A 26018-nucleotide genomic window follows, 5' to 3' on the forward strand; every position below is an offset into this window, starting at 1 on the left:
TAGCCACAGTAATAGCTACGTATGTAATAGCTACGTATGTCTGACAGGTAGTAGACGGTTTGGTTATTACTTTGTGGGGGGTGTAAATATCTAATCGTCATGTTTTCTGTACACCTGACATTAATTAAAAAAAAGAACACCGTGATCCTTTAAAAATGTTAAGCCATCATTCCTGCCTAAAAATTTCCAATGGCCTCCCAATGAACAATTTCCTTATGGTGGCCTAAATAAAGATCCCTGGCGTGCCTTATCTCCACCTCGCTCACTCTGTCCCACTCACACTGGCCTCCTTTCTGACCCTGGAACTCCCTGAGCAGGCTCCCACTTCAGGACCTTTGCCCCAGAAAGTTCTCCTCAGATATCTGCATGGCTAACTCCCTTACTTCCTTCAAGTCTTTTTTCAAATGTCCCTCTCAGTTTGTTGGGGCAAATGCAGTTTACCTGGAAGATCATCCAGGAATTATGATGAGGGAGTGCAGAGCGTAACAGGAGGGAGGGAAGTGTGTAAAGGGCACGTCTAAGCACTGGTGTGACCAGGGTTCAACGCTGAAGGAGATCCTGAGGGATTACCTGGAATATTTTTCCACCAACTCTTACCCTTCACTGTCTGGGGTTGCTGCCATGGACACTATTCTCTGGAATGTTCGGCCTACCCTGCATGGCTCCTGCTTGCAGGGAATAGCCTTGGGCAGAGGTACTTGTCATCACTTATGGGAAGCACCTGCAGGAAGTAGCATTCTGTGGGCTTGTCTGAGAGGACACAGAAGAGGCACCTTTAGAACCTGCTGTGGTCACCTTCTCAGTGCAGCTTGCCTGGATTGCTGTTTAAAACTGGAAACTGTTTCCCACAGCTTCACCTTCCTGGCTTTTTACATTGCACGTATCCCTGTGTGATATGGAATTTATTATACATTGTCTTTTGCTTGTTTTCCCTCAAACTCTTGTTCACTGATGTATACCCCAAGTCCTGAGCAATGTCCTACCACAGAGTAAGCCCTAAGGAAATATTTAATAAGTGTATGGAAATCCAGAAGAAACCCTGGCTTTTTGACATCTAGTGGAAAATTGGGTAACTGCATCTGTTAGTGTTGAGTTGGAAGAAACTATAGGAAAAGAACATTGTCAAAATGCTTCATTTTACAAATATGTATTGTGAGGACAGTAACTCGGATTCCTTGATGTCAAGAGCCTGCCTTTTCTATTTGCTACTTCTCACTCACAAAGTATTATGATTACTACTTCAACTTTATGAAAGTGCCTTGTAATAGCATTTCAAGGTCCCTCCACATAATCTCATTTGATAGTTACAGTAACTACGTGGTGTAGACAGAACTAGATTGATTATTCCCCTTGTTGAGAATCTAAGTAATTTTCTAATTCCCTTCTGAATTCAGGATGGTCTCTTAATCCTTTTCTCTTGCTCTCCCTGACAATGACACTCATTTTTACCAGTATTAAAAGGTGCTAAATGTACCTAAGGTTTGGGGAATGATTAAGTGTTGGTTTCTAAGGCTATTGAAAGACATCGTTTTCTTGATTTAGTTGGAATGACCCAAATTTCTTCTCTGTCCTGTTTAATTTTATTTAAAGACTTCCAAAGGGCACAAATTTTGAATTACTAAATTGTTTAGCAACATTAAAGAAAGGTGACTATTGCATTCTAGGGATTTGATTTCCTGTTACAGGAAATCCATTTTTGCATATATTGCCAACTATCGCATCGTAAGTAAACATGAAAAAGGAGTTTTGGAAGGAGGAAGAGGGTTCTAATCTCTACTTAGAGGAACCTATACCGACACAAAACAGATCAGGAAGCCACAGAGACTCCAAAGTGAACCACATGCCACGTTATTTCAGGTGCCTCCCGGCTGGGACCTGGTTCCTGTGGTGTCCCACATGTCAGTTGACTCAGCTATGAAATCAGAACTCAGCGTTCCTCCACTGCTATCCCGCTGTGGGCATGTTCAGTGTCATGTGCAATCATAATCACACTCAAAACAAATGTGGCCAAGAATGAGAGTTAGTGTGCCAGAGCCAACGAACTCAGAAATGAGATTTGTGGGTACAGTCAAGGGGGTGAGCTGAAGACGAAAAGGGTCCAGGTCTGCACAGATGCACTTTCGGGCCACACATTTCTGTTGGTTGTACAACTGGCCCAAGTAGGCATTATCTCCAGAAATAAACTGTCAAAGAATAACTCAGAAATATTTAAGTTATTCATACACTGTTTATAATTTTCCATGTGAATAATTTATTGACATGTAAAGGAGTAAGTGGAAGACTGAGTCAGGGACAAAGGCAAAACATGGACATGGTAAACGGCTGCAATGGTGGTCACCAGGGAACCAATGAATTTCCCCATATTCACGCTGTGGTGTAGACCCTTTCACGTTGAATCTGGGCCTGGCCACACTGCTTTGATGTGAGAGAGAGACTTGATAAGCACTTGTGCCTTGGAGCCTGTCTTCTTGGAAGGAAGTCCAACCACCCTGAGACAACCATGCTGGCGACATCTAAGCCAGCTGTGCAGCAAGGCTTTGGAGGAGATGAGCGGCCACACACACAAAATGAAGCTTCCTGGGACTTCCAGATCAGGTACCAGGCACCAGCTAAATGCAGTGGAGTGACTCCAGAAGTGCTGTTTGGAACAGAAGAACCACCCAGCTAAGCCCTCGGACAGCCTGGCCCACAGAATCAGGGGAAATAATATATCGTTGTTTTAAGCCACATTGAGTGATTTTTATGCAGCAATAAGTGCAACACAGGATTTATAAGAGAAAGGCAAGAAAGAAAACTGCATTCTGGGAACAGTAAATTTTGTTTGTATTCTTTCAGGGTGAACTGATTAGCTGGCACTCAGCAAAGAGGTCAGGCTGAAATTCTGTCCTTGAGTAAGTTCTCTAGGAATACTGAAGAGAACAGTTTTTGTTGTTTACTAATTCACAAGAAAACCTTGAGGGTTTACCTACAAAGCATACCTGTGCAATGTCTGTCAGTATCCTTTGGATATCACCTTTCACCTAGTTACTCTGGGTTTGTACAACTTCCCTTATTAGAATTTGATAGAAAACCCAGAGATTGGAAAAGACCACCTCTGGAGAAGAACTAGAGGATCTGAAGCCCCTCGTTCCCCATCCCCCAAACTTCTTTTCCTCATTTAAAAACACATCTGTGGCATCAGCAGTTTGTCTAGCCCTTCAGTTAATAGTCAGGGCTGCCTAAATATGGATGCCCAAAGCAGCTCAGGCCCTTGCAGACAACCCGAGAGCCCAAGTTCCAAATGTGGCATTGACTACACTGAGAAGCAGGGTGAAGGGGCACTGGAGTCAGGAATCTGGCTATGGGGGCTGCTTAGTGGGGCCAAGTGGTCTGTGAAAATCAGATCTCTGAATGTGAGACTAGAAGAATGATAAAGACAAAGGACAAAGGAGAGGTTAGCCAGTGAGAGAAATACAGAGAAAAACAGAGGAAAATGGAATGAAGAACTGAAATACAGAACAGAATCACCAAGTGAAACAGAATTAAACTTTATTTGGAAGACAGGGTGAATCCATCACTGGTGACTGGAGCTTTGAGGCTCCATTTTCTCCTCAGGAAGGTGGGCTGTGTTTGGCGGGGGCTGTGGTGGTTTGGGATCTGGACAGATAAAACAGAATTAGTTTTAAAAGACTGTGGTACCTCTCACACCAATCCAGAATTCACCTGTGTGTCCTTTGCAGCTCTATGTCCCCCAGCACCCCTACCCCTGGGAGAGCCCACGTCTTTGTCCCCCACCTCTCACCTGCCTGGCTCCCCAGCTGGGCCTCAGGCCGGTCTCCCCAGAGCACATGCCCAGGATTGTTGAGGAACCGCTGGCTGCGCTGGCATGTTAGGCAGGTCTGTACTGTCCAGCGCTGTCCCTTGCAGCCTGAGGTGGAAGAGGAAAAAAGAGAGTACCTCGGATTAGAAAAAAAGGCCTCCTGCACCCAGTTTTGCCTCCACTGCTTTTTAGTAGGAATTCCACCCCCTCCTCACTTGGAATGCAAATCTGACAGTGTCAGGCCCCTGCAGAAACTATCAGTTTCTTGGTATTCTTTTAGATAAAGTGCAAACTCCTTAACAAGACTCTTTAAGATCTGCTGTTTCTTTCTCTAGCCATATGTCTTGTGCACCTCAAACTCCAGCTCCCTAAACTCTCATTTTCTTGACAGGGCCACAAGCTCTCATCTCAGAGTCAGTATATATGGCTAGAGTTTTCTTCTTCTACTATGCCTTCTGACCATGAGTCTCGCCAGCACTGGCATAAGTAATTTAGCATTCTACCCCCGAATTAAAGTACTTTTCTACACTATTTTAATTGTTTCTATCTTAGTCCCATCAGACTCTAATTTCATAAGAATAATGAATGTCGCACAATATTTGACACATGTTAGAAAAATAAATCTTTGTTGCATAAATGAGTGGTGATGGGAATTAGTCCTCCACGACGCCAAACCACACCTGTAATTATGCATGGGCGAGGCTGTCGCTTATGGCACCATTTCTCTACTGCCCAGACCTTAGTTTGTACAAATGTCGTTAAGACCTTACCTCAGAGCTGGAGAAAGCCGGTTCCTGCAAATCCCACCAGACACCCATCTAAAGCGAGGCCGGGGTGAAGCCCGCCGCCCTCCCCCGCCCAGCCCCTCCCCCCTCCCCTCCCCCACCCTCCCCCCGCCCACCGGTGCTCCTCAATCACCCCACCTCCACAGGAGCACTCACGTCTCTGGCGCTGCGTGCAGGTCAGGCCTGGGACGAGGAGGGAAGAACAGCCCCGACAGAGGGTCCTCTTCACCGAGGGGTCTCTGGGGGTGGAGGGGGAAGGTGGTCTGAGCGCCTGCTCTTCCTCTCTCGCCGCCGGCCCACCCCCTGCCTCGCCCTCCGCTAAGCTCCAAGCCTCTCACCGCCGCAAGACCAGCCGCTTCGCGATGGTCCTCTCTGTGTGGCAGTAGAACCTCGCCAGCGCCTGGTTCTCGGGGTCCTGCGCAAGGACGCAGTGGGCGGCCTAGGGGAGGAGTGCGGTCACTCGGAGGCCTGCGGCACCAGCCCTCCCCCCCTTTACCCCTGGTACGCCCCCTACGCGGACTCACCTGGTACAGGAAGCTGAGCCTCTGGAACGCTTCACGGTCCTTCACCGGCCCTGCCATCTTGGCCGCGCAAGCGCCGCGCACACGACACCCCGCAGACCCCGCCCCTCAGATAGCCCCGCCCCCACGTCAGCGCAAGACCTCCCGGGAAGTGTAGTTCTTGGGCCCTCAAGGCGCTCGCCTGTGGGTCTTACTCTGGCGCCACCCAGCGGCCCCACAGACCCACCTGTTTGTAAACCCATTCCCCCAACCCCTTCAGCAATTCAAGCCCAGGGTCTCTTTATAAATTTCGATTTCCTTCTAGTCTTCCTCAAGCCCATGACCATTTATACTAGATAGAGACTGGAGGTGCTACTGGAACAGAGAGGATGTTAAAACAATGAACATTTGTAGGACAGAAGACTGGCTTCTTTATACAGATGGGTTGGGTAGATGGTTCTGTGCAATTTATACACAGCTAGACCTTTTGCCCTACTCTCCTGAAATAAAAAACCTACAGATAAAAGGAACACAGATTATATGTTCAAAAATGCACAGGTGCCAGTGGGAGTGAAACTAGAAAGGATCAGGAGGGTGGTGGAGGGATCAGAAAGCACAGCTCTTTCCCACTTAACCCAAGAAATAGGAGGTAGGACAATTAAGTTTGTGAACTCATCCCAAAATGCTCCATACCTCACTGCTGAGTATCACTACTGTCACCTTCGCGAAGTACTCCCTTTGGGGAGCTATGGACAAACACCAGCGTTTAACCCACCCTTCAAAGCCATTTTGGGACTCTTTCTGGAATGGCCATCAGAACTCTCATCACATTACCATTGATGTCCTGAATGTCATCAAAAAGTCTTCCTTTCAAGATTTCCTTTATCTTTGGGTAAAGGAAAAAGTCATTGGGGGCCAGATCAGGTGAGTAGGGAGGGTGTTCCAATAGTTATTTGTTTACTGGCTAAGAACTCCCTCACAGACAGTGCCGTGTGAGCTGGTGCATTGTCGTGATGCAAGAGCCATGAATTGTTGGCGAAAAGTTCAGGTCGTCTATTTCATGCAGCCCCTTCAGCACTTCCAAACAGTAAAGTTGGTTAACTGTTTGTCCAGTTGGTACAAATTCAGAATGAATAATCCCTCTGATATCCAAAAAGGTTAGCAACATTGTTGCAATGAGTTTGCCAATTTAACTGTCAGACCTCATACATTTCCTGTTATGCAGTACTAAACACACTAACTCCTAGTCTTAGGTACTGGAGCACAGAAACCTGTCAACAGCATCTCCTGCCCCTGAAACTGAAACTATACCCCGCCCCCAACACAGACATAGATCACAATCCCTCCCTGTGACCTCTTTCTGTCTTCCATTTGGTGTTTACCTCTGCTTCACAGTTAGTGACCACCGGTTGGTTCCAGGGGTCAGAAGTAGAGGGATGAGAACTAGAGGGGCAGAACATGTATGAATCCTGAAACAGGGAGAGGGCAGCCTAACTCAGGAGAGCATGAGCCCCCCCCCCGCCCCCAAACCTCATCAGGCCGCGTAGGGAACCAGGCCTCCAGCGCAGAGGAAGTGGCTGAAACCTCTTTCAGGGTGACTTTCACAAATATTCCAGACCCAAACGAAAGGAGTATGCTTAAAATGAAGATGCCCAGACCCGCTACAGACCTTGATCAATCACTAAGGGCAAGCCCAGGAACATGCGTTTTTAATACCCAGTGATTCTTACACATCAACAGAGGCCGTTGTCAAATCACCACACGACACAGAGATCACTTCAGTGGATCCTTTGTTCCATATTATGTTTTACCAACCAAAGCATCTCGCCACAAAGAACCACAGTCAAGGCACAAAGGTAAGAGGAGTCTGGACAAAGTCCTGTTGAGGTGGCAGGAAGAACTGAAATGCCCTCAATAAACTGCAGTTTCTTATCCCAATCTTCTGTGAACCCAATGACCCAAGCAGCAGATAGTCCAAGTTATTTCAGTTTGGTTTGGCATGCATTGCTTTACCTTTTTCAACAACATATGTACCCTACAGGTTGTGTGTTTTGGCCTAACATTAAATGATTTACATTCTCTGATAGGGGAAATGGCAAGTGGTGAAGAATGGCAGCAAACAAGTAGAAGACCAGCTCTTGTGAACACCAGTTTCTGCCAGGTGCACACAGGTACAAGGAAGATGGCCGTCTGGCCCTTCCCTACACACACCACCCTCTTCTACCCTGACCTCGGGCTGAGGAAGACTCCATTTCCTTTCTCCCTTTCTGGCTTGGAAACCATAACCATGTAACAAGGCTGACAGCATGGGAGTAACTATTTAGTAACATTCTTTAAGGCCAGAGCTTTGGATAGGTATATTTTTCTCTTTCCTCTAATACCTGTCTGTCTCCTTTCCAAGTTCACTTGGGAAAGCAGTGAAAGCTATGCTCTCACTACAGTGTCTTGAAGGATCAGTGGCACCTCACGACTGAAGAGTAAGGTGGTCAACTTCTTGGAGACAATCAGCTCTAAGGGGTCAGGCAGTAAGCCAGCTCCACTGAAGGCTGAGACAAGGACCAGGTTCTCCTTTTCCTTCTCTCCCTTCTCCTCCCCACCTTCCTCCCTCTGGCTGACCCTACTCACAATGACAGCCTTACTCTGGGAATAGAAGACCAAAGAAACTCCTCTCCCCTTCATTAGTATCTAAGAATCTGTTCCTTTAACCCCCTTCCCTGACCTTTCTAACCTTCTTGATGCCCCGTCTCTGTCCAGGGAAAGACTCCTCAACTTCTGGACCCATGAGAGCAACTGTCATTCATTTTTATTTCAATCTAGAGGTACATACACCCCTGTGGTCTTCCTAAAAAAAACAAGACTATTCTGGGTCAAAGAACACCTTAAAAAGATGTACAGGGGTTTCTGTCTCCTCCTCTGGTTTGAACACATCAGACCCTCCCAAAGACTTGCTGATCCTGGAAAAGGCTCTCTCCCTTTCCAATCCATCCTTGTGCAACAGAAAACCTGATGGACGTCAGGGGAGGTAATCCCTCGGAACCGGCTCCCCACTGTGACGGTTAGGAGGGCGACACAGCTGTGCTCTCATGCCAGCCCAGTCCTACTCCTCCTCCATATAAACCATTCTAGAAACCAAGGTGCTTCTCCCTGACGGCTCAGGACTGAAACCAGGCAGACACAAAGACATGCCAGCAGGTCGCAGGAAGGCAGGCCCATAGCTCTTGACCCTGCCTCACCCCAGTCATCGCCATGTTCCTACCTGTCACTCCCAATCTGTGGGGGGCCTGATGGTAAGTGGTGCAGCATTCTTTCGGCCAGCTCGGATGCCTGGGTAGAAGAGGGGCCAGAGTTTCTCAGTGAAAGTATCAGTGAAGGTGTAGATATGAGAGCGGTCTGTAACGTTGTAAAAAGACAGTGTGCCGGCCTCATAGTCTAGGAATATGCCCACTCGCTTGGGTTTCACCTTGATGTGCAAAGGGGTGAAAGGCGTGGTGGTGGCGGCGTATTTGTCCCCGTTCCACAGCCGCACCCGCCAGTAGCCAGTCTCAGGCAGGGGCGTCAGCTCGCCCTTGCGGCTCACAGAGTCCCGGCACACGCCCACCGCCCAGTGGGTCTTGTCGCCCACCTCCACCTCCCAGTAGTGTCGGCCTGAGGTGAAGCCCTCAGTGGCCAGGACACAAGGGTAGAAGGTAAAACGCCGTGGTGTGTCAGGGAGATCCCGGAGTCTTGTCTCCACGAACTTGACACTCTTACGATCCTCCGACAGCACTAGGTTAGGGTGAGCAGTTTCAGGGTCCAGGGTGACATCCGCTGGCGGGAGAAGCCAGAGTGGGGAGCTAGATGAGGACGGGAATAGCTAAATGCCCCTGCCTCACTCTTCCACCCTGCCTTCCAGAGTCTGCTCCCCTAAAAGCCCCCGGAACACTGTGGTTTGGTTAACTTTCTCAATCCAGGGTGTCAGCTACGGGAGGGGAGGGAACACCGGCTTCACTTCTCAGCCGGGCCCTAAAATCAGCAGATAATGCTGTCTTGGGAGTGTAGGCCACTGCCTGGTCCTCCCTCCAGGCCCCGATATCATCACCTATCTTACTGTGCAGAGAAGCACAGGCACAGTCCAATGGCCAGAAAGAATGGAAAACGCTCAGAAGGACACAAGAGCAGGTGTCGTCGGGGGTCTAGGGGCAGGGTGACTAGGTGTGTTTTCCTGGAACGGTCCTTCTTTATGATTCTTTTCTCTGAGTAAATATTAATGATATTTCCTTCCACTCTCAAGAGGGGACAAGGTTAGGCAAATTATTTAACTTTTCTGGGTCCCTACTCAGAAAAGTCAGGGCCTAAGAGTAGAAGACACCTACGGCTTCTCACTTGGAGTCCTGTGACCCAGAGGGACTGACAGCCAGCTAAAGGGGTGGGTGTGGTGTGGGCACAGACGAGATAGCTGAAGCCCAGATAAAGTAGGACCTAAAGACTTTCTTCTCTCTGCTGATTCCCTCTGCTACTTTCCTTTTGGGAATAACTCACCAATTAGCTGTTTAAGGATTTTCCTTAGGGCAAAGTACTGTCGGGGGAAATTGCTGAAGTTCTTTTCCAGCTCTATGGATACTGAAGTCACCTCCATGGTCTTCACCTTTTCACATCTAGGAGGGATAGGGAGATAGGGGAAGAAAGGGCAGGGTCAGGGGAAGCTCCAGGCGAGTGAGTATTCAGATGCTGACATCTTTAGGGAGAAACTACATTTCTCCACCCTCTGATTTTCTCCCTCCTCCCTGAGGAAAAATACTTGTGTATTGCTTTCTTTTGTCAATTTATGGAGAGCCATATGGTCCCCTGGACAGATCCTTATTTTAAGAATGAGTCCCAGAACTTTCTGGGGATATTGTTATATTTCATGCAAATGGGTAACCACCTCACCCCCACCTTTCCCAACCTCTTCCTCCTTCCATCTTGTTTGGATACAGTTCCACACTCAGGCACAGGGAGAATCTGATTCCACATTATCTTGATTATCTTTTTTAACAAGGAAGTCCTGATGCTCAAATGGAAAGAGGAAAGGAACGATTTGTCCCGATGATTTGTTTCTAAGTGGTTTCTTGGATGTAATGCACCCATATCCTACCCAGACGCTGTGTGACTCTTCTACTCTTATTCCCCCAGCTCCTTACTGTACCCCTAAGTCTCTAACCAAGACCTGACTCACTCAAAGAGATACAAGAATCACTTACTTTTCCAGGGTACTTTTGACATCCTAGAGGGAAGGAGAAAAGAAAGCAAATTGGTCCTGGTAGTCAAGGGTCCTACAGGCAAAAGGTTCCCCCTCCCCTCCAAAGTTCTAGACTTCTAAAATAGGAATGGGGCAAACTGAGGGTCACAATCCAGGGGAAGCACTCCAGAGCTATCTGAGCACATCTCTCCCAACTGCATCTGGTCATCACGAAACTTGGTCATTTCTATCACTTCCAAATGGTTCCTGTGTGCTTGTCTTTGCTCCCCAAGCACAGTGGGAGCTCGACGCAAGGTGCAGGGATTGTGTCTGCTCTTTACTCTGTCCCCCAAGTACCAACCACACACCTGTCTCCTTGAGGATCAGTACAGATAGTTCCAGGCTGGTGGCATAGGAATGAATCACACTTTCCCATTATTGTTTGGTATCCCCCATCTGGTACTGGTTAATAAACATTAATAACTCTGTGCCAATCCTGATTTGCAAATACTTGGGGTCCAGAAGACAAAGAAGACAAATCTCTGCCCGCCAAGGATTTCCCAGTTTAATGTGGAAGGCAGAACACACATACATGAAAGGACATAAGAATAAATACCAAGGCATACATCAGCATGCAGAGAAATGCACAACGAAGCCTCACTGATTCAAATGCTGGCAATCTGATCTCTAAGGTAAGAAATATGTTTTCTACAGTCTTACTAACACCATTCATCTGTTTAAGAGAACAAATTATTTCAAACATTTTAGAGGCACCATTTACATATCAAAAACAATATATTATTTATACATAACTTCAAGTGTCCTTCAAACTAAGTTTCTATTCTTTTTTTAGCACTAGGTAAATCAAGTTCCAGGACTTAAAAGTAATGGTAACTGCATTTATACAATTTTTAATGCATAGTATTTTTCACGAATTCAGACTAGACCCACTCCTTTCAAAAGAGTGGATTGTTTTCTTTGGTACAAATTAAGCACATAATTGTTGACAAGACGTAAGAACACAGAAATGATCAGAAGGGGATGGAAGAAATCAGAGAAGCCTTTCTGTAGAAATAGATCCTTTGAGTGTATCTAGGAGAAAGAACTGATTTTAGAGAAGTGGGGCAAAGGGAGCATCCCGGGCGGACAAAACGGCCTGTGCAAAGCTACACTGTGCTCGACCCGCGGGGCTGTGCAGGGGCAAAGGTCGAACCTTAAGCATCTCGAAGCCTGACTGTAAGCACTTGCCCTCCACCTCAGCAGCTAAGTGGGTCAGGTCCCGGCGCTTGTCCCCAAGGTGAGCAGCATTTTCCCGGAGGCGCTGCAGAATGTCCTGTTCCTCCTCCTCCAGGCGCGCAAGCAACATGTGCTGTTCTTCATCCAGCCGCCTATGAAGCTCTTCAAATTCCTTTAATATCTGCTGTCGGCGACTCTCTACTAGTCTCTGAGGAAAGAGGGAGGGTGTTATGTTTAGCAGGGCCGGTGGGGCACAGGGTGCCTTTCCCTCCCCAACTGCCACGCGTATGAACACAGATTCCAGTGTTAAACAGTGAAACTATTTAACAGCACACTCATGTTTGCAATTTTCTTCTATAAGGAAGGGCCCCATCCCCACTGTTACCCCCACTGATGACGTGGGAGTGAAGACCACTGGGGAGATTCGGAAAAAAAAAAAATCAATGTTTAAAAAAGTTAATTTTCTTTAATTACATTAACTTCTAAAAAAGCAGTACTTTTATGTTTTAGTAAAAAAAAATTCAAGATATAAGAACTCAATAATACAATTACAAACTATTTTAGGTATCAGAAATATCTGATATATCTGATGATAAACTTCTAGCTGATGCAATCTGTTAAAAAGAGGAAAGTATAAACACTGGAAAGTTGAGAGATAAGATTCTCATCATTTGTATATTGTGAGACATCTACCTGATAAAAATATCTACCAGATAGAATCAACTGGAAAAGTATCAGAATCGGTAAGATTTTGGTAATGGGCTGTTACAAAATATATATGTAGATTTCAGTGCTGACCCTGTTAAACAGTTTCAAGTCACTTCAGAGAATTGACAGTTGCCATCCTAGGAACAGGTTCCAAAGTTTCTCAGTAAATTAATTTCTTGAAATTTGAACCATGCTTTCTCTCATCCAGCAAATGGATTTAAACTTGAATATTCCTGAAGTTTGAAAATACAGGACTCAAATAGCAGCCTGATTCTTACTGAGGGTCATCAGCAAGCACATCCTCCCTTGTGCTGAACCTCCACTGCAACAAGTGACCTCCCAGAGGATTCTCCAAGTGGCACAGCCGATGGGGGAATCAGCCCAAGAAGGGAGCAAAGTGAGAAGCAGAGACTGGGGCTCTGGAAGGAGAAGTGGAAGGGAGTGAAGGCAGGACTGAGGGCAAGCAGAGCGGGCTCAAAGGCGGTGGGTGTAAAGCCTGGTGTTTCTGGACTTCAGCTAGCTGCCGAGAGAGGCTGATGAGCTCCAGTTCTAGAACTGCTGCTGCTTCCCATTGCATGGCTGCCCTCTCAGGCCCACATCAGGACAAAATATGTTCATTCCCACATTTACCTTTAGGTAAAGCACAGCGGTGTGTGTGCATGTGTGTGCACAGGGGTTATGAATGGGTGGAACTTAGGATTCATAACTGAGGTAAATAGAAAGCAAAAGGGGTCTCCTTGTCTAATCCCGTAATCCTTCTCTTTTTTCACTCTGTATTTGTAGGCCAGTGGTTCTTAATGAGGGTGTTAGCTCCCTCTAGGGATATTTTGGAAACGCAGGGTTTGGCAGGGGAGCATTTTTGTTTGCCATGATGGAGGTGCTCCTGGCAAGAATGCTAGCATCTCCAATGTGTGAGACGACCCTGCAAGATAAACTGTCCTGCACCATTTTCTAATGTTCTGCTGGATATTCAAAATCATAGGCCTGAATTGGAGTGCTGTTTTATACATAAACATAAGAGTAATTTTTATACAGTTTTAATATACCCGAGGTTTTCAGGAATGGCTGAATAAGACTGTATTTTGTTTTTCTTAGAACTTTACCAAAAGTTATTTATCATTTTGAAAAAAATCATGTCACCAAGATGTAAGCTGGCTGTGGTATTTGAGTCAACATTACTATACAATTACCTCAGTCTGAGCTTGTACTTGTTGCATTGTTGATGATGTTACATGTAGGTGCAAGGATATAACTAAATTATAGTGTCTTTCAGGGTAGTCATATCCAAATATTACACAGATTTTATTACAAATTACTTTATGTTATATTATACATGACAATCTCTTTTTAAAGATTATTTTACCAATAACTTTCACCTCAGCATGGTTAATTACAAATTATTTTTAAAAGGATCTGATTCTGGAGGTGGAGATAAGGGAGAAGGAGGAAGGAGAATTCAAATGGTCACGAAAGAAAGGTTGGTGGTCGTTTCTGAGACCACTGAAACAATGACTTACATTTTCAAAAACACCAAAGCTCTGTTTAAGTATTTACAAGTTTAAAAAATGTTTGTTCCCCTCTCTATCCTTTACTTTCCTGATCAAAAGGAAGAGGAAAGTTAATGCTGGGAATAAGCTTTGTTTTCACATATTTTAAATTTCTCAGGAGCTCTTCAAAAGATCAAAAAACTTTTTTTGTAAAGTTCACCTTTGCAATCAAGATCAGTTCAAATTTAAAAAAACTGAAATGCTTGCTTTGTTAAAATGTATAAAGGACTAAGGTAATAATAGTTGCTTTTTGTTGAAATGTATTGTTTAAAAATTAGTGTTTCTACTATTTTTTTTTGTCTGTGTTTAATTTCTGGTGATCCCTAAGTCTCAACAGCAAAAACTCATAATTTCTTCTGGAATCCTTTAACGAGGTCAAATTTTTATGTTGTCTTCTGATGAACTTGCAACTATTTTTTGTGCCACACCATTATTTATGTTTTCTACTTGACTGTAAGCGCAAGGAAGGCAGGAACTGTGTTTTTGCTCATTATCGTTTCCCAGTGTCAAATACAGGGTTGGCCTGTACTGGAAGCTTAATAAATATTGGTTGATTCAAGCAGAACTAGCATATCTGGTTTTACCACAAACTGGCTGTGTGCTCGGACTAGACTTGGACCATCCAAGTTCAGCTTCCTCTTGCATAAACTAGGGGTAATGACACCTACCTTACAAGGTTTCTAAGTTCACCCTTGCCAATGATGACCTCCAGGACTTTCTTCCCTTTGTCTTGTAGCTTCTTTATTTCCCACTTGTGCCAAGTCTAGCCTGAACTCAGAAATTCAAGCTAAGCAGAACCCTAAGACCTACTATAATGCTGGAAGTTTGGAATGCCATGGACACCCAATGAATTAATGCACAGGAGTCAATAAATACTAGTTATTATTACTGCTACTATTGATACTTGTTCAATGTTCAGTAGAAGAAATAAAGCAGATACCAAAATACCAAGGTACAAATATGGTAATGCTATGAAAGAGATGAAAAACTGTATGAAAATTAAGCAAGCTAATTTCTGAAGGGTCAGTCAGGAAAAGCTGCATACGAAGTGGCTTTCACTCTGGATGAAGGGTGGATAGGATCCTACAGGTAGAGGATGGGGAGGGGAGGAACATTCTAGGAACATCATCTGGCACACTTGAGCTTACGCGAGTTAAGACAATGTGGTCCTAATGCCACTGGGCAGTTCTTTTGGGAGCTCTTGGTCGGCTCCCTCTCCCTTCCTGCCCAGTGAACCTTCTAAATTCTCCTCTCCTCAGTCCCTCTAAGAAACTCCTATCCCTACACTCCCAGCAGAGTCTCCTTCCCTGCTGTACAAAGAAAAGGAGACCAACGGGCTCGAACTTGCAGACGTAAGTTGTCTGTCCTTCACCTCTTACATCCTTCTCAATACTTAACCCATGACAGGTAATTTAAATACAATGTTTAATGACAATCAAGCCTAAGAAAATACCATCTTTTAGAGGGAACAGCGTTCTTCTAATGAATTAAAACTTGTGGACTAAGTAATGTGTGGCTAACATCTGGTTAATTGCCTATGGCGCAGCCCACATGGGGTCGCTGCCTTTACCTTGAGCTCTCCAGGTTTCTTCTCCTCCGAGGACTTACAGCGGGTGATCTCCTGCAGCTTCTGCTCCAGGGGCTCCAGGCACTTCTGCAGTTTTTCCTGAGTAGTGGGAAGTGGGACAGGTGGCAACTGGGGTTGGCTGGTACAGCCGACATTCAAAAGTTAACCCATTTGTTTTAAACCACTTGTTTGCATTCTATCCATCTCACCACCTCTTGATCCAACTCACTTCTTTGACCGTCATTTGGGGTGCCAATTTCTTCTAGGTCCCTCCTCCTGCCACTAGCCTGTCCCCATCATCTTCCTTGCTCACTAAACTTTCCTCTCACTGAATCTTAGTGGTCCAGCTATCACCAACCTTATCCATTTTCTAAGTCAACTAACTGCCTATTATTGTCAAAGTGACCTTCTGTACCCTGATGTCATTCTTTAAATTTGTTCTTCCATCCAACTCTAACCACCTGCAAATATAATCTTAATTACTTATACTGCAAACTACCTTAAATCTTGTTTCCAAGATTTTATTAACATAATTAAGCAAAATACTTGATAAACTGCTAAGAGATTAAAATCTCTAGTTTTTGTTACTCAAACATTTATCCTGTGTCCCAGCAATAAGTCAAACCAGACATCATGTTATCCATTATCTGGGGATAATGGATAACAGACTGGTCCAGCTTCACCTGGTGGCAATCAGTCTAAAGTGATGTCACCCTATTCCCAATACCAATGGTAAGAACAGGGGTGGTCTGAGCAGGCAGATGGAATGAGGAAACCAGACCACTTTTCAATTCTTCCTAAGTTTGAGCTTCTCCATGTGGTTTCATTCATTTATGGAATGATACATCCCAAGACCACATATACTCAAATGTGTTAGAAAAGTCCAAGAGAAATTTTGGGGTACTGCTCACCACTGCTCTTATTCATGCTTGAGGATAACTGATCAGATGGACTACATATCCCATGCCTGTAGCTCTGAGGGGACTCCAGAGTGAGGACGAGATACAGTCTGGAGCTTACGATCCTCTACCCAGGGAGCCCCCGCTCCCCTATGTGCTCTTCCCTTTTGCCCCATGTTGACATCATGTGTCTGGTTCCCTACCTTGTATTCCTGTGTGGCATCGTCCAGTGGTGCGACATTGTGGGCCCGGTGAGTGTGGGAAATTGCACATATCAAACATACAGCCTCCTGGTCCTCATAGCAGAAGAGGCTGAGGGCCTCATGGTGCTGAGGGCAGAGGCTCTCATCCCGGATCTTCCGCTTGACGGCCTGGAGCTGCTTGGCAATTTCCACCATACTGCCTAGTTGACGATTAGGCCGGAGACTGCGGTAGCGAGATGTCTTTCGACAGACAGGACAAGGGAAGTCCCTCTCTAGGTCCTCCCACCAGCGTGTGATGCAAGCTTTGCAGAAGTTGTGCCCACACTCAATGATGACAGGCTCCTTCAGATACTCCAGGCACACAGAGCAACTTGCCTCCACTTGTAAGTTCTCCAGGGCTGCGGCTGTGGAGGCTGCAGAAGCCCCAGCCTCTAACAGACTTGTCTCTGCCATTATGTAACTTTGGGACAGGAAGGGAGCAGAGAAAAATGTTAGTTGGAGGTTTAATTTTGCTGCATCCCTGCTCTTGACATTTACCCCCATGTAAAATCCTAACTCCACATTTAGCCCCATTTTGGTATTTCACATCTTCTCTTGCACCAGATTCAACCTCTCTTTTGTTTCTCTGTTTTCAAAACTTGTGACTCCCAGCTATCGATCTAATTTTTTTTCATCTTCAGTAAACTGACACAGAACTCCCAATCTCTTCTGATTTTTACCTCTGCTTTCTCTTGTTAGAAACGGAGGCTTCTTTCAACTCTAGCTCAGTATACTTCTGACCAGGCTCATCCCACTTCTATCTTAACACCAATAATTCCAGACCAATTTATCCCTAGTGTGACATATTTTTCTAATAGATGAGAAAGGAGTTTGCGAAAGTGCAAAGTGCCATAAAAGTCAAAGTATTAAGATTTCTTAAATGAGGTACATTTTAAAGTTTAATGTTACAGAAGAGTTTTATTACAATAGTCCATTGGAGCCCAAGCTTGATTCTCTGCCACTGTTCTCTCTCTCTCTTCCAAACAGTAATAAACGGAATTAGTTAGGCAAGGCTAACAACCTTCTTTTCAGGAAAGACTGAAATTCTTCTTCCTTTTGTCAGACTAGCCTAGAGGAAGTGTGCCCTCCTCTTGGAATGAAATGATTCACACAACATCCTATTCTATTTGTGTGCAATGGTACATTTGGAACTTCTGAAAAGTGATAAACTCAGGGCAACTCTACTAAAGGGTGTATTACATGAGTCCATGCCGATAACTTCTTGGAAAGAGGGATGAAAAAAATCTATTTTAAATATCCTGCAGGGACTGGAGTCTTATGAAATAGCTATCGATAACTAATTCCTTGGACATACTGTGCCTCCAACTATAGGTTTTGGAGTGGTTGGGAATGAAAAGTAAAGAAGGCAATCAAAATGTCCAAGTGAAGCCTCAAAAGAATTGGAAATGCATAAAGCATTTATAAAAGCAGAAGACTGGTCCTGCACTCCATCCTTAAAATATCACCATTTTAATCTATGAAATGGTTGGTTTCCCTATTCCTATCACCCCACCTGTCTCTCCTCCCTCCCCTCCAAGGGTCGCAACAGAAGGAACGAAATTTAGTAGGTCTATGTGCTGAGAGAGAAGTGCCTCTAAATGAGATGGGTTGACAACGATTACTCCTGTATATATTGATGGCACACGTGAAAAGTGTTTAACTTGCAGTAGTAACTTATTTGGACCTCAATTTCTTCCCTCAAGCAGGAGAGACCGTTCAGTTAGATGATTTTTCTCCACCTATGGAACTCCAACTGTGAGTAGTGATCCTGGCTTACCCCAATATCCTAGGAATTAGGTGTCCTCCTCACCTGGGGTGAGTTGAACTGTATGCAGAGTTAGGCACCAGGAGGGATCTGACTGGCAACGAAGCGGGGTGGAAGAAATGGGGAAAAGGTCAGGAGAGTACGGAGAGGGCTTGGAGCTACAGCCATGCTGAGGCCTCGGGCGCCTCTGGATTGGTCATTTCTTTCCCTCTGTTCCTCGTGTCTCTGAAGAAGGGCAAACTTCAGGGACGTCCTCGTTTTGTTTCTACCACTGTCCGGGGTCCCGCCTTGCGACCCGCTCCTGAGCGTGGTCCACAGCTCGGCCCCACCCCCGGCTCCGGCTCCCGTCAGATCTGGCGCAGGGGTACCGGACAGGAGGGAGAGCTTGGCAGGGAAGGAGGGATGTGTCCAGGTGGGGAGGAGTGTGACGTGAAGGTGGGATGCCCGCTGCTATGACGCAGCCGAGACCCGCGGTGACCGCGTCAGAGTTTCACCGGGGGAGGCGAGCGGCAGCGGGACGGGGAAACGGCGGGGTAGCCAAGCAACGCCGGACGCGCTGACGTCGCCGGGGCGGCAAAACGTCCGCCCGGGCCCGAGGCGGGAGGAGGCAGCGGTGGTTACGTGCGGGGGCTGGTGACGCAGTCGCGGGGCGCTGGGACGCGGCGTGCGGAACCGGCCGGCGGGACAGGCCCCGCGGCCCCGGCGCGGCGGCGGGACAGCACCTACCTTCCCGGCTTCGGGTCCGGTAGTGCGGGGCGCGGAGCCGCCGGAGCACTGCCTCCCTCTTTCCTCCTCCCCCCGCCCCCGCCCCGCAGCGCGACACACAATACTCGCCGGAAGCGGAAACGGCGCCGAGAGGCTTGTGTCAGTGGAAGCCGTGGTATCGGCGGGCGGCCGCGGGACGGCCTAGCGGTGCCTGCGGAAGAAGGCGGGAGGCCGGTGGTGACAATCTGCAGAAGGAGTCAAGGGCGAGAAGGCACCTGGAGGGGCAGGTGGCTGAAACGTGGTCGTCCAGGTGACCTGAGGAGTCCGCTGGAGAGAGGGCCGCGCATGCGCGTGGCTGAGCTCTGAAGCCCATTGCCCGCAGGGCGCTGACGGGCGCGGGCAGGCGAGGCTCTCCGGTCCCGGCCGCGGCTCGGACTCCGGCTGGGCTCGGCTGACCCCGGGTGGCGCCGGGAGCCCCGGGGGCGGGGCGAGGGCGGGCGGCGGACTTGCAGCTGCACTTATCGTCTGCGGGCCATTCCGGGGAGAAGGTGGCTAGGTGAGGCGCGGCCAATTACGTGGTGGACCTGCGGGTCTCAGCAGGCACGTCACTTCCGACTAGCTTAGCGCTAGCCCTTTACTGTTCAGGGATTAAGTACATTCTCCCAGCCGTGGGCTTGAAGTGCTCCTCGCCCTACCTCTACTATGCGGGCTTTAAAGAAATGATCACCTCCCCCGCTGGACTGGGCGTCCCGATTGAGCTGGTCCCGCTACTCTACTGCTCACCTTTGTGTCCTCAGCTCCTGGCTTGGGCCCGGCCGCAAGCGCGCCCGAAACGCCCGTTAATAACTGTGTGCGAGCCCAGGCGCGCTCTTCCCGTTTTGGGGCTGTGACTTGAGATTCTCCGCGAGAGCAGACGGTGCTTGTATGGGGACTACAGATTTTTGCAATATAGTCCCCTGCTTTCCTCTCCTGGTGTTGGAAGCTTCGCAGCAGGTGGTTTTGCAGCGATGAGGCAGAGGAAGCGTCTGCTGAAAGAGGTGTGATGAGACTGGGGAGGAGCTAGTGATGAGTAGAGGGGTGATGGGGCAGGGGAAAAGTTGGGACTGGGCCGGGAGTAGGTGCTGGGTAAAGGTGTAAAGGGGGCGGGGAGGAGTTAGTGAAGGTGGGTATGACACTGCTGGTAGAGGAGGCAGCTGGCCCCGCCGGCTCTCCCCCGACGTCTGGCATGCAGAACGCTTATTGAAAGACATGAGCAAGTTTTGGTGTGCCCCCCGAGGGAAATGGCCAATGACCCAACTTGTTCCTGTGTAAATTGTGATGTTTACACTGTGCAGCATTTAACCTCATCCTGGGAGCTAGAAACTATTTACTTGCAGAAAATATTAAAAAGTGTGCGTTATAAAGATTTCTGATCACACATGCTAAGTACAATTAGTCTACTTTTTCTTTACTGGTTTTCTTTTCGTTCACTTTTCTTTTTAAGGTTGCCAATGATTGAAGAGGATTAAAATTGAGAAAATCACATTTATTAACTTTTCCCTCATTGCTATTTGGCCATTAGGGATTAGAGTACTAGAACAACAGTACTTGTTCTAGTTCACAAAACGCCTCAATTCTCAGGTAGGGGAATTTGAAAGCCACTAACTGGATAGTCAGCCTCTTTAGCTTTGTTTTGAAGGGACAGTCATGAGTTGTAATGTTGATTTGTACCAAGGGATTTCCAACACAGGACTATGCAAAAATGAAGTATAATAATGAGATGACATTTTTAATAAGACGAAAACTTAGAAATACACACTTTAGTGTTTTTATATCAGGAAGGGAGAACAGAAGCAAATAGCTTAAAATTACTGAGTCATATAGAAGAAAAGAATATACTAGCAGTGCAGGTAGAAAACTGGTCAAAGTCACGTATGGTGGCTTGGGGATGAAGAGGGTTCAACAATCCAGACTTCTGAGACTCTTACTCAGAAAAAGGCAAGGCATCGAATTTTCCCCCACCTTTTTTTTTCTCCATTTTTTAATTATGAAAAAATTCAAGCATAGACAATCTTCAGTTTGCTTTTTATACTTTATACTGACTATCTTCTATCTTTTTAGTTCAGTTACATAAAGCTACCTCATTCTTTTCCAAGTCTGTGTTAGTCATTGTGTAGACATATAATTTATTCAGCCATTTTATTTTGAGTACACATTTAGGTTCTTCCCAAATCTTATTAAATAAAAGCTGTAGTGAACATCCTTGCACATATGTATGTGTTTCCCCCCAGTTTTATTGAGATATAATTGACATATAACATTGTATTACTTTAAGGTGTGCAAGGTGATTTAATATATTTGCACATGTATCTTTAGATGGTCATGCCATATATTAGTAGGACAGATTCCTAGAAATTGGGCTATTGGGTCAAAGGGCATAAAAATTTAAAAGTCTAATGATGGTATGTCCACACCAGCATATTATGAGATAGTCTGTTTCCCTACTACGGAGCCAGTGCTTATATTTTCAGATGTAAAAAATTTTAGTAATATTTTTCATTTAACTTTCTTTTTTCCAAAGTAGTTGCGGTTTTTGCAATTATTTTCAATCTTTTACACCTCAATTACTTTTAAAAAAGATTTTATTGGGGGACAGTGTGTTTTCCCAGGGCCCATCAGCTCCAAGTGGCCGTCCCTCAACCTTGTTGTGGAGGGCACAGCCCACTGGCCCACGTGGGAATTGAACCGGTTGCCATTCACAGCCCACGTTCCAACCAACTGAGCAACCCGGCTGTCCCGTCATTTAACATTTTTAATGATTGCATAACAGGTCTTGTTCTGCAGATACTATACATTTTTCAGCCCTTTCTCAGCAGGTGGGCGTTTACTTAGGTTTTTTTTTTCTTTTTTTTCCTGCTGTATAAATGGTGTTACAATAAAGATTCTCTGAATACGTGCCCTTATGTATAGTGCATTTATTATTGTGAGAAGGGTTCCTGGGTAGAAACATTGTGGAGTTATAATCTTAATGGGTATTGCCATATTGGTTTTCTTTTATTTTTTTAATTAAAGTTTATTGGGGTGACAATTGTTAGTCAAGTTACATAGATTTCAGGTGTACAATTCTGTATTACATCATCTATAAATCCCATTGTGTGTTCACCACCCAGAGTCAGTTCTCCTTCCATCACCATATATTTGATCCCCCTTATCCTCATCTCCCTCTCCCCACCCCCCTTACCCTATGGTAAGCACTAAACTATTGTCTGTGTCTATGAGTTTTTGTTTCTCATTTGTTTGTCTTGTTCTTTTGTTGTTTTTGGTTTATATACCACATATCAGTGAAATCATAGGGTTCTCTGCTTTTTCTGTCTGACTTATTTCACTTAGCATTATACTCTGAAGATCCATCCATGTTGTCATAAATGCTCCTATATCATCTTTCCTTAACGTCGATAGTATTCCATTGTGTATATATACCACAACTTCTTGATCCATTCGTCTATCGAAGGACATTTTGGTTGTTTCCATGTCTTGGCCACCGTAAACAAAGCTGCAATGAACATGGAACACACGTGTCTTTATGGATAAATGTTTTCAGATTTTTTGGGTAGATACCCAGGAGAGGGATTGCTGGGTCATATGGTAATTCTATTCGTAACTTTTTGAGGAACCTCCACACTGCCTTCCATAGCGGCTGCACCAGTCTGCATTCCCACCAACAGTGTATGAGGGTTCCTTTTTCTCCACAGCCTCTCCAACACTTGTTACTATTTGTCTTGTTGATGATAGCCATTCTGACTGGGGTGAGGTGATATCTCATCGTGGTTTTTATTTGCATTTCTCTGATGATTAGCGATGTTGAGCATTTTTTCATATGTCTATTTGCCATTTGTTTGTTCTCTTTGGAGAAATGTCTCTTCAGATAGTCTGCCCGTTTTTCAGTTGGGTTGTTTGTTTATTTTTGTTGTTGAGTTGCATGAGTTCCTTGTATATTTTGGATATTAGCCCCTTATCGGAGGCACTGTTTGCAAAAATCTCCCATTCAGTTAGTTGCCTCTTTATTTTGTTGATGGTTTCTTTTGCTGTGCAGAAGCTTTTAAGTTTGATATAGTCCTATTCGTTTATTTTAGCTTTTATTTCCCTTGCTTTTGGAGTCAAATTCGTAAAATGTTCTTTGAACCCAAGGTCCATAATTTTAGTACCTGTTTTCTTCTATGCAGTTTATTGTTTCAGGTCTTATGCTTAAGTCTTTGATTTGGAATTAATTTTGGTACATGGTGACAGATAGTAGTCTAGTTTCATTCTTTTGCACGTGGCTTTCCAATTCTCCCAGCACCGTTTATTGAACAGGCTGTCTTTTCTACATTGTATGTTTTTAGCTTCTTTGTCAAAAATTATCTGTCCATATTTATTGGGTTTTTTTCTGGGTGCTCAATTCTATTCCATTGGTCTATGTGTCTGTTTTTCCGCCAATACCATGCTGTTTTGATTATTGTTGCCCTGTAGTACAAACTAAAGTCAGGAAGTGCGATACCTCCAGCATTGTTCTTTTTCCTTAAGATTGCTTTGGCTATTCGGGGTCTTTTGTGGTTCCAAACAAATCTGATGATTTTTTGTTCTATTTCTTTAAAAAATGCCATTGGGATTTTGATGGGGATTGCATTAAATCTGTATATTGCTTTGGGTAATATGGTCATTTTTTTTTTTAAAGATTTTTTTTTATTGGGGAAGGGAAACAGGACTTTTTGGGGAAATGTGTCTACATCCAGGGCTTTTTTTCCAAGTCAAGTTGTCCTTTCAATCTTAGTTGTGGAGGGTGCGTTCAGCTTCAGTTGTTATCCTTTCAGCCTTAGCTGTGGAGGGTGCAGCTCAGCTCCAGGTCCAGTTGCCGTTGCTAGTTGCAGGGGGCGCAGCACACCATCCCTTCCGGGAGTCGAACTAGCAACTTTGCGGTTGAGAGGACGTGCTCCAACCAACTGAGCCATCCGGGAACTCAGGGGCAGCTCAGCTCAAGGTGCCGTGTTCAATCTTAGTTGCATGGAGCGGAGCCCACCATCTCTTGCGGGACTCGTGAGAGATTGAACTGGCAACCTTGTGGTTGAGAGCCCACTGGCCCATGTGGGAATCGAATTGGCAGCCTTTGGAGTTAGGAGCATGGAGCTCCAACCACCTGAGCCACTGGGCCGGCCCCAGTATGGGCATATTAACTATGTTGATTCTTCCAATCCATGAGCATGGAATGTCTTTCCATTTCTTTGTGTCTTCCTCAATTTCATTTAAAAATGTCTTGTGGTTTTCAGCATATAGGACTTTCACATCCTTGGTTAAGTTTATTCCTAGGTATTTTATTCTTTTTGCAGCAATTGCAAAAGGAATTGTTTTTTGCATTTCTTTTTCTGAGATTTCATTGTTAGTATATAGGAATGCAATGGACTTTTGTATGTTGATATTATAGCCGGCAACTTTACTGTATTCGTTGATTGTTTCTAATAGCTTTTTGGTGGAGTCTTTAGGGTTTTCTATGTACAGCATCATGTCATCTACAAGGAGTGACAATTTAACTTCTTCATTCCCAATTTGGATGCCTTTTATTTCTTTCTCTTGCCTGATGGCTCTGGCGAGGACTTCCAACACTGTGTTGAAAAGCAGATGTGATAGGGGACAGCCCTGTCGTGTTCCTGAATGTAGAGCAAAGGGCTTCACTTTTTCACCATTAGTTATGAGATTAGCTGAGGGCTTGTCATATATGGCCTTTATTATGTTAAGGTATTTTCCTTCTATACCTATTTTATTAAGTGTTTTAATCATAAATGGATGTTGTATCTTGTCAAATGCTGTTTCTGCATCAATTGATATAATCATATGATTTTTGTCCTTTATTTTGTTTATGTGATGTATCATATTGATGGATTTGCGGATGTTGAACCATCCTTGTGCCCCGGGGATGAACCCCACTTGGTCGTGATGAATAATCTGTTTAATGCATTGTTGTATTTGATTTGCTAGAATTTTGTTTAGGATTTTTGCATCTGTATTCATCAGACATATTGGTCTGTAGTTTTCTTTTTTTGTGTCGTTCTGACCAGGTTTTGGTATCAGGGTAATGTTGGCCTCATAAAATGAGTTAGGGAGTACTGTCTCTTCTTCAATTTGTTGGGAGAGTTTGAGCAGGATTGGTATTAGATCCTGTTTGAAGGTTTGGGAGAATTCACTAGTGAAGCCATCTGGTCCCAGACGTTTGCTTTTGGGAAGGTTTTTGATGACTGATTCAATTTCGTTACTGGTGATCGGTCTGTTTAGATTTTCCGGTTCTTCATGGTTTAGCCTTGGAAGGCTATATGTTTCTAAGAACTTGTCCATTTCTTTTAAGTTTTTGAATTTGGTGGCATGTAGTCCTTCATAGTATTCTTGGATGATCCTCTGTATTTCTGTGGCGTCCGTTATAACTTACCCTTTTTTATTTCTGATTTTGTTTATCAGTGTCTTCTCTCTTTTGATCTTAGCCTAGCCAAGGGTTTGTCAATTTTGTTAATCTTTTCAAAGAACCAGCTCTTTGTCACATTAATTTTTTTCTATTGTCTTTTTGTTCTGTTTTAGTTCTGCTCTGATTTTTATTATTTCCCTTCGTTTGCTGACCTGGGGTTTCACTTGTTCTTCTTTTTCTAGTTCTTTGAGGTGTAACGTGAGGTTATTTATTTGGGATTTTTCTTGTTTCTTGAGATAGTCCTGAAGGATAGATTCTTACGACTCTTAGTCGTCCTTCCCTTCTGGAGCCCCACGTTGGGTGCCAGATGTCGCGTCCCGTGCAACAAGGGCAGTGAGGGTGCGAGAAGGGGCGGTTTGGGTTAAGTGTTTAGGCAAGAAACAGACACAGACTTAATGCAGTTAAATCTCTCAGAAGACCAGGGGTCTCTCAGTCTCAGAGGACTGGAGCCCAGAGTAAAGCTGGCTGGAGGTTTTTATTGAGAGGTCTACAACTACAAGAAAGCAACATTGTTTCTTACATGGTCTGTGAGGCTCAGACCTCATAACAGAAAATGTTTATTCCAATCACCCTTTGTCTTTAAACATCGGAAGCAGGAGGTC

The 26018-nt window shown here is 45.1% G+C and overlaps 1 protein-coding gene across 11 annotated transcripts; it reads right to left on the reverse strand.

Annotated features, from left to right (window-relative positions):
* Positions 1-3505: 3505 nt before the first annotated feature.
* Positions 3506-19538, reverse strand: LOC308495681 (E3 ubiquitin-protein ligase TRIM39). 11 transcript variants are annotated; one of them, XM_081044114.1, is made up of 10 exons: positions 16442-17141; positions 15343-15438; positions 11495-11725; positions 10304-10326; positions 9603-9718; positions 8707-8891; positions 4923-5023; positions 4741-4823; positions 3782-3907; positions 3506-3636 (listed from the first exon to the last, which is right to left on the reverse strand). In XM_081044114.1, exons 1-10 carry the CDS (start codon positions 17012-17014, stop codon positions 3554-3556), a joined length of 1617 nt encoding a protein of 538 aa, XP_080900240.1. In that variant the 5' UTR covers positions 17015-17141; the 3' UTR covers positions 3506-3553. The 11 variants fall into 11 exon arrangements, with proteins under 11 accessions (XP_080900240.1, XP_080900248.1, XP_080900245.1 ...); XM_081044116.1 differs by lacking the exons at positions 3506-3636; positions 3782-3907; positions 4741-4823; positions 4923-5023 and adding exons at positions 18291-18470; positions 19080-19399 and having other exon boundaries at positions 6781-8891; positions 16442-16901; XM_081044115.1 differs by lacking the exons at positions 3506-3636; positions 3782-3907; positions 4741-4823; positions 4923-5023 and adding exons at positions 18291-18470; positions 18972-19051 and having other exon boundaries at positions 6781-8891; positions 16442-16901.
* Positions 19539-26018: the final 6480 nt, after the last annotated feature.

This window comes from Rhinolophus hipposideros (assembly GCF_964194185.1).
Source record: "Rhinolophus hipposideros genome assembly, chromosome: 3".
Classification (NCBI taxonomy): Eukaryota; Metazoa; Chordata; class Mammalia; order Chiroptera; family Rhinolophidae; genus Rhinolophus; species Rhinolophus hipposideros.

Bases quoted from the DNA above. Each gene is read 5' to 3' on its own strand.
- LOC308495681 (XM_081044113.1), bottom strand. From the start codon at position 17,014: ATGGGGCTAAATGTGGAGTTAGGATTTTACATGGGGGTAAATGTCAAG. The intron at 11,726-15,342 runs GTAAAGGCAGCG...CTCTTTCCTCAG, and splicing joins AGAAACCTGGAGAGCTCAAG to AGACTAGTAGAGAGTCGCCG. The intron at 9,920-11,453 runs GTGTAGCTTTGC...TCTTAAAATAAG, and splicing joins AGCCCCGCGGGTCGAGCACA to GATCTGTCCAGGGGACCATA.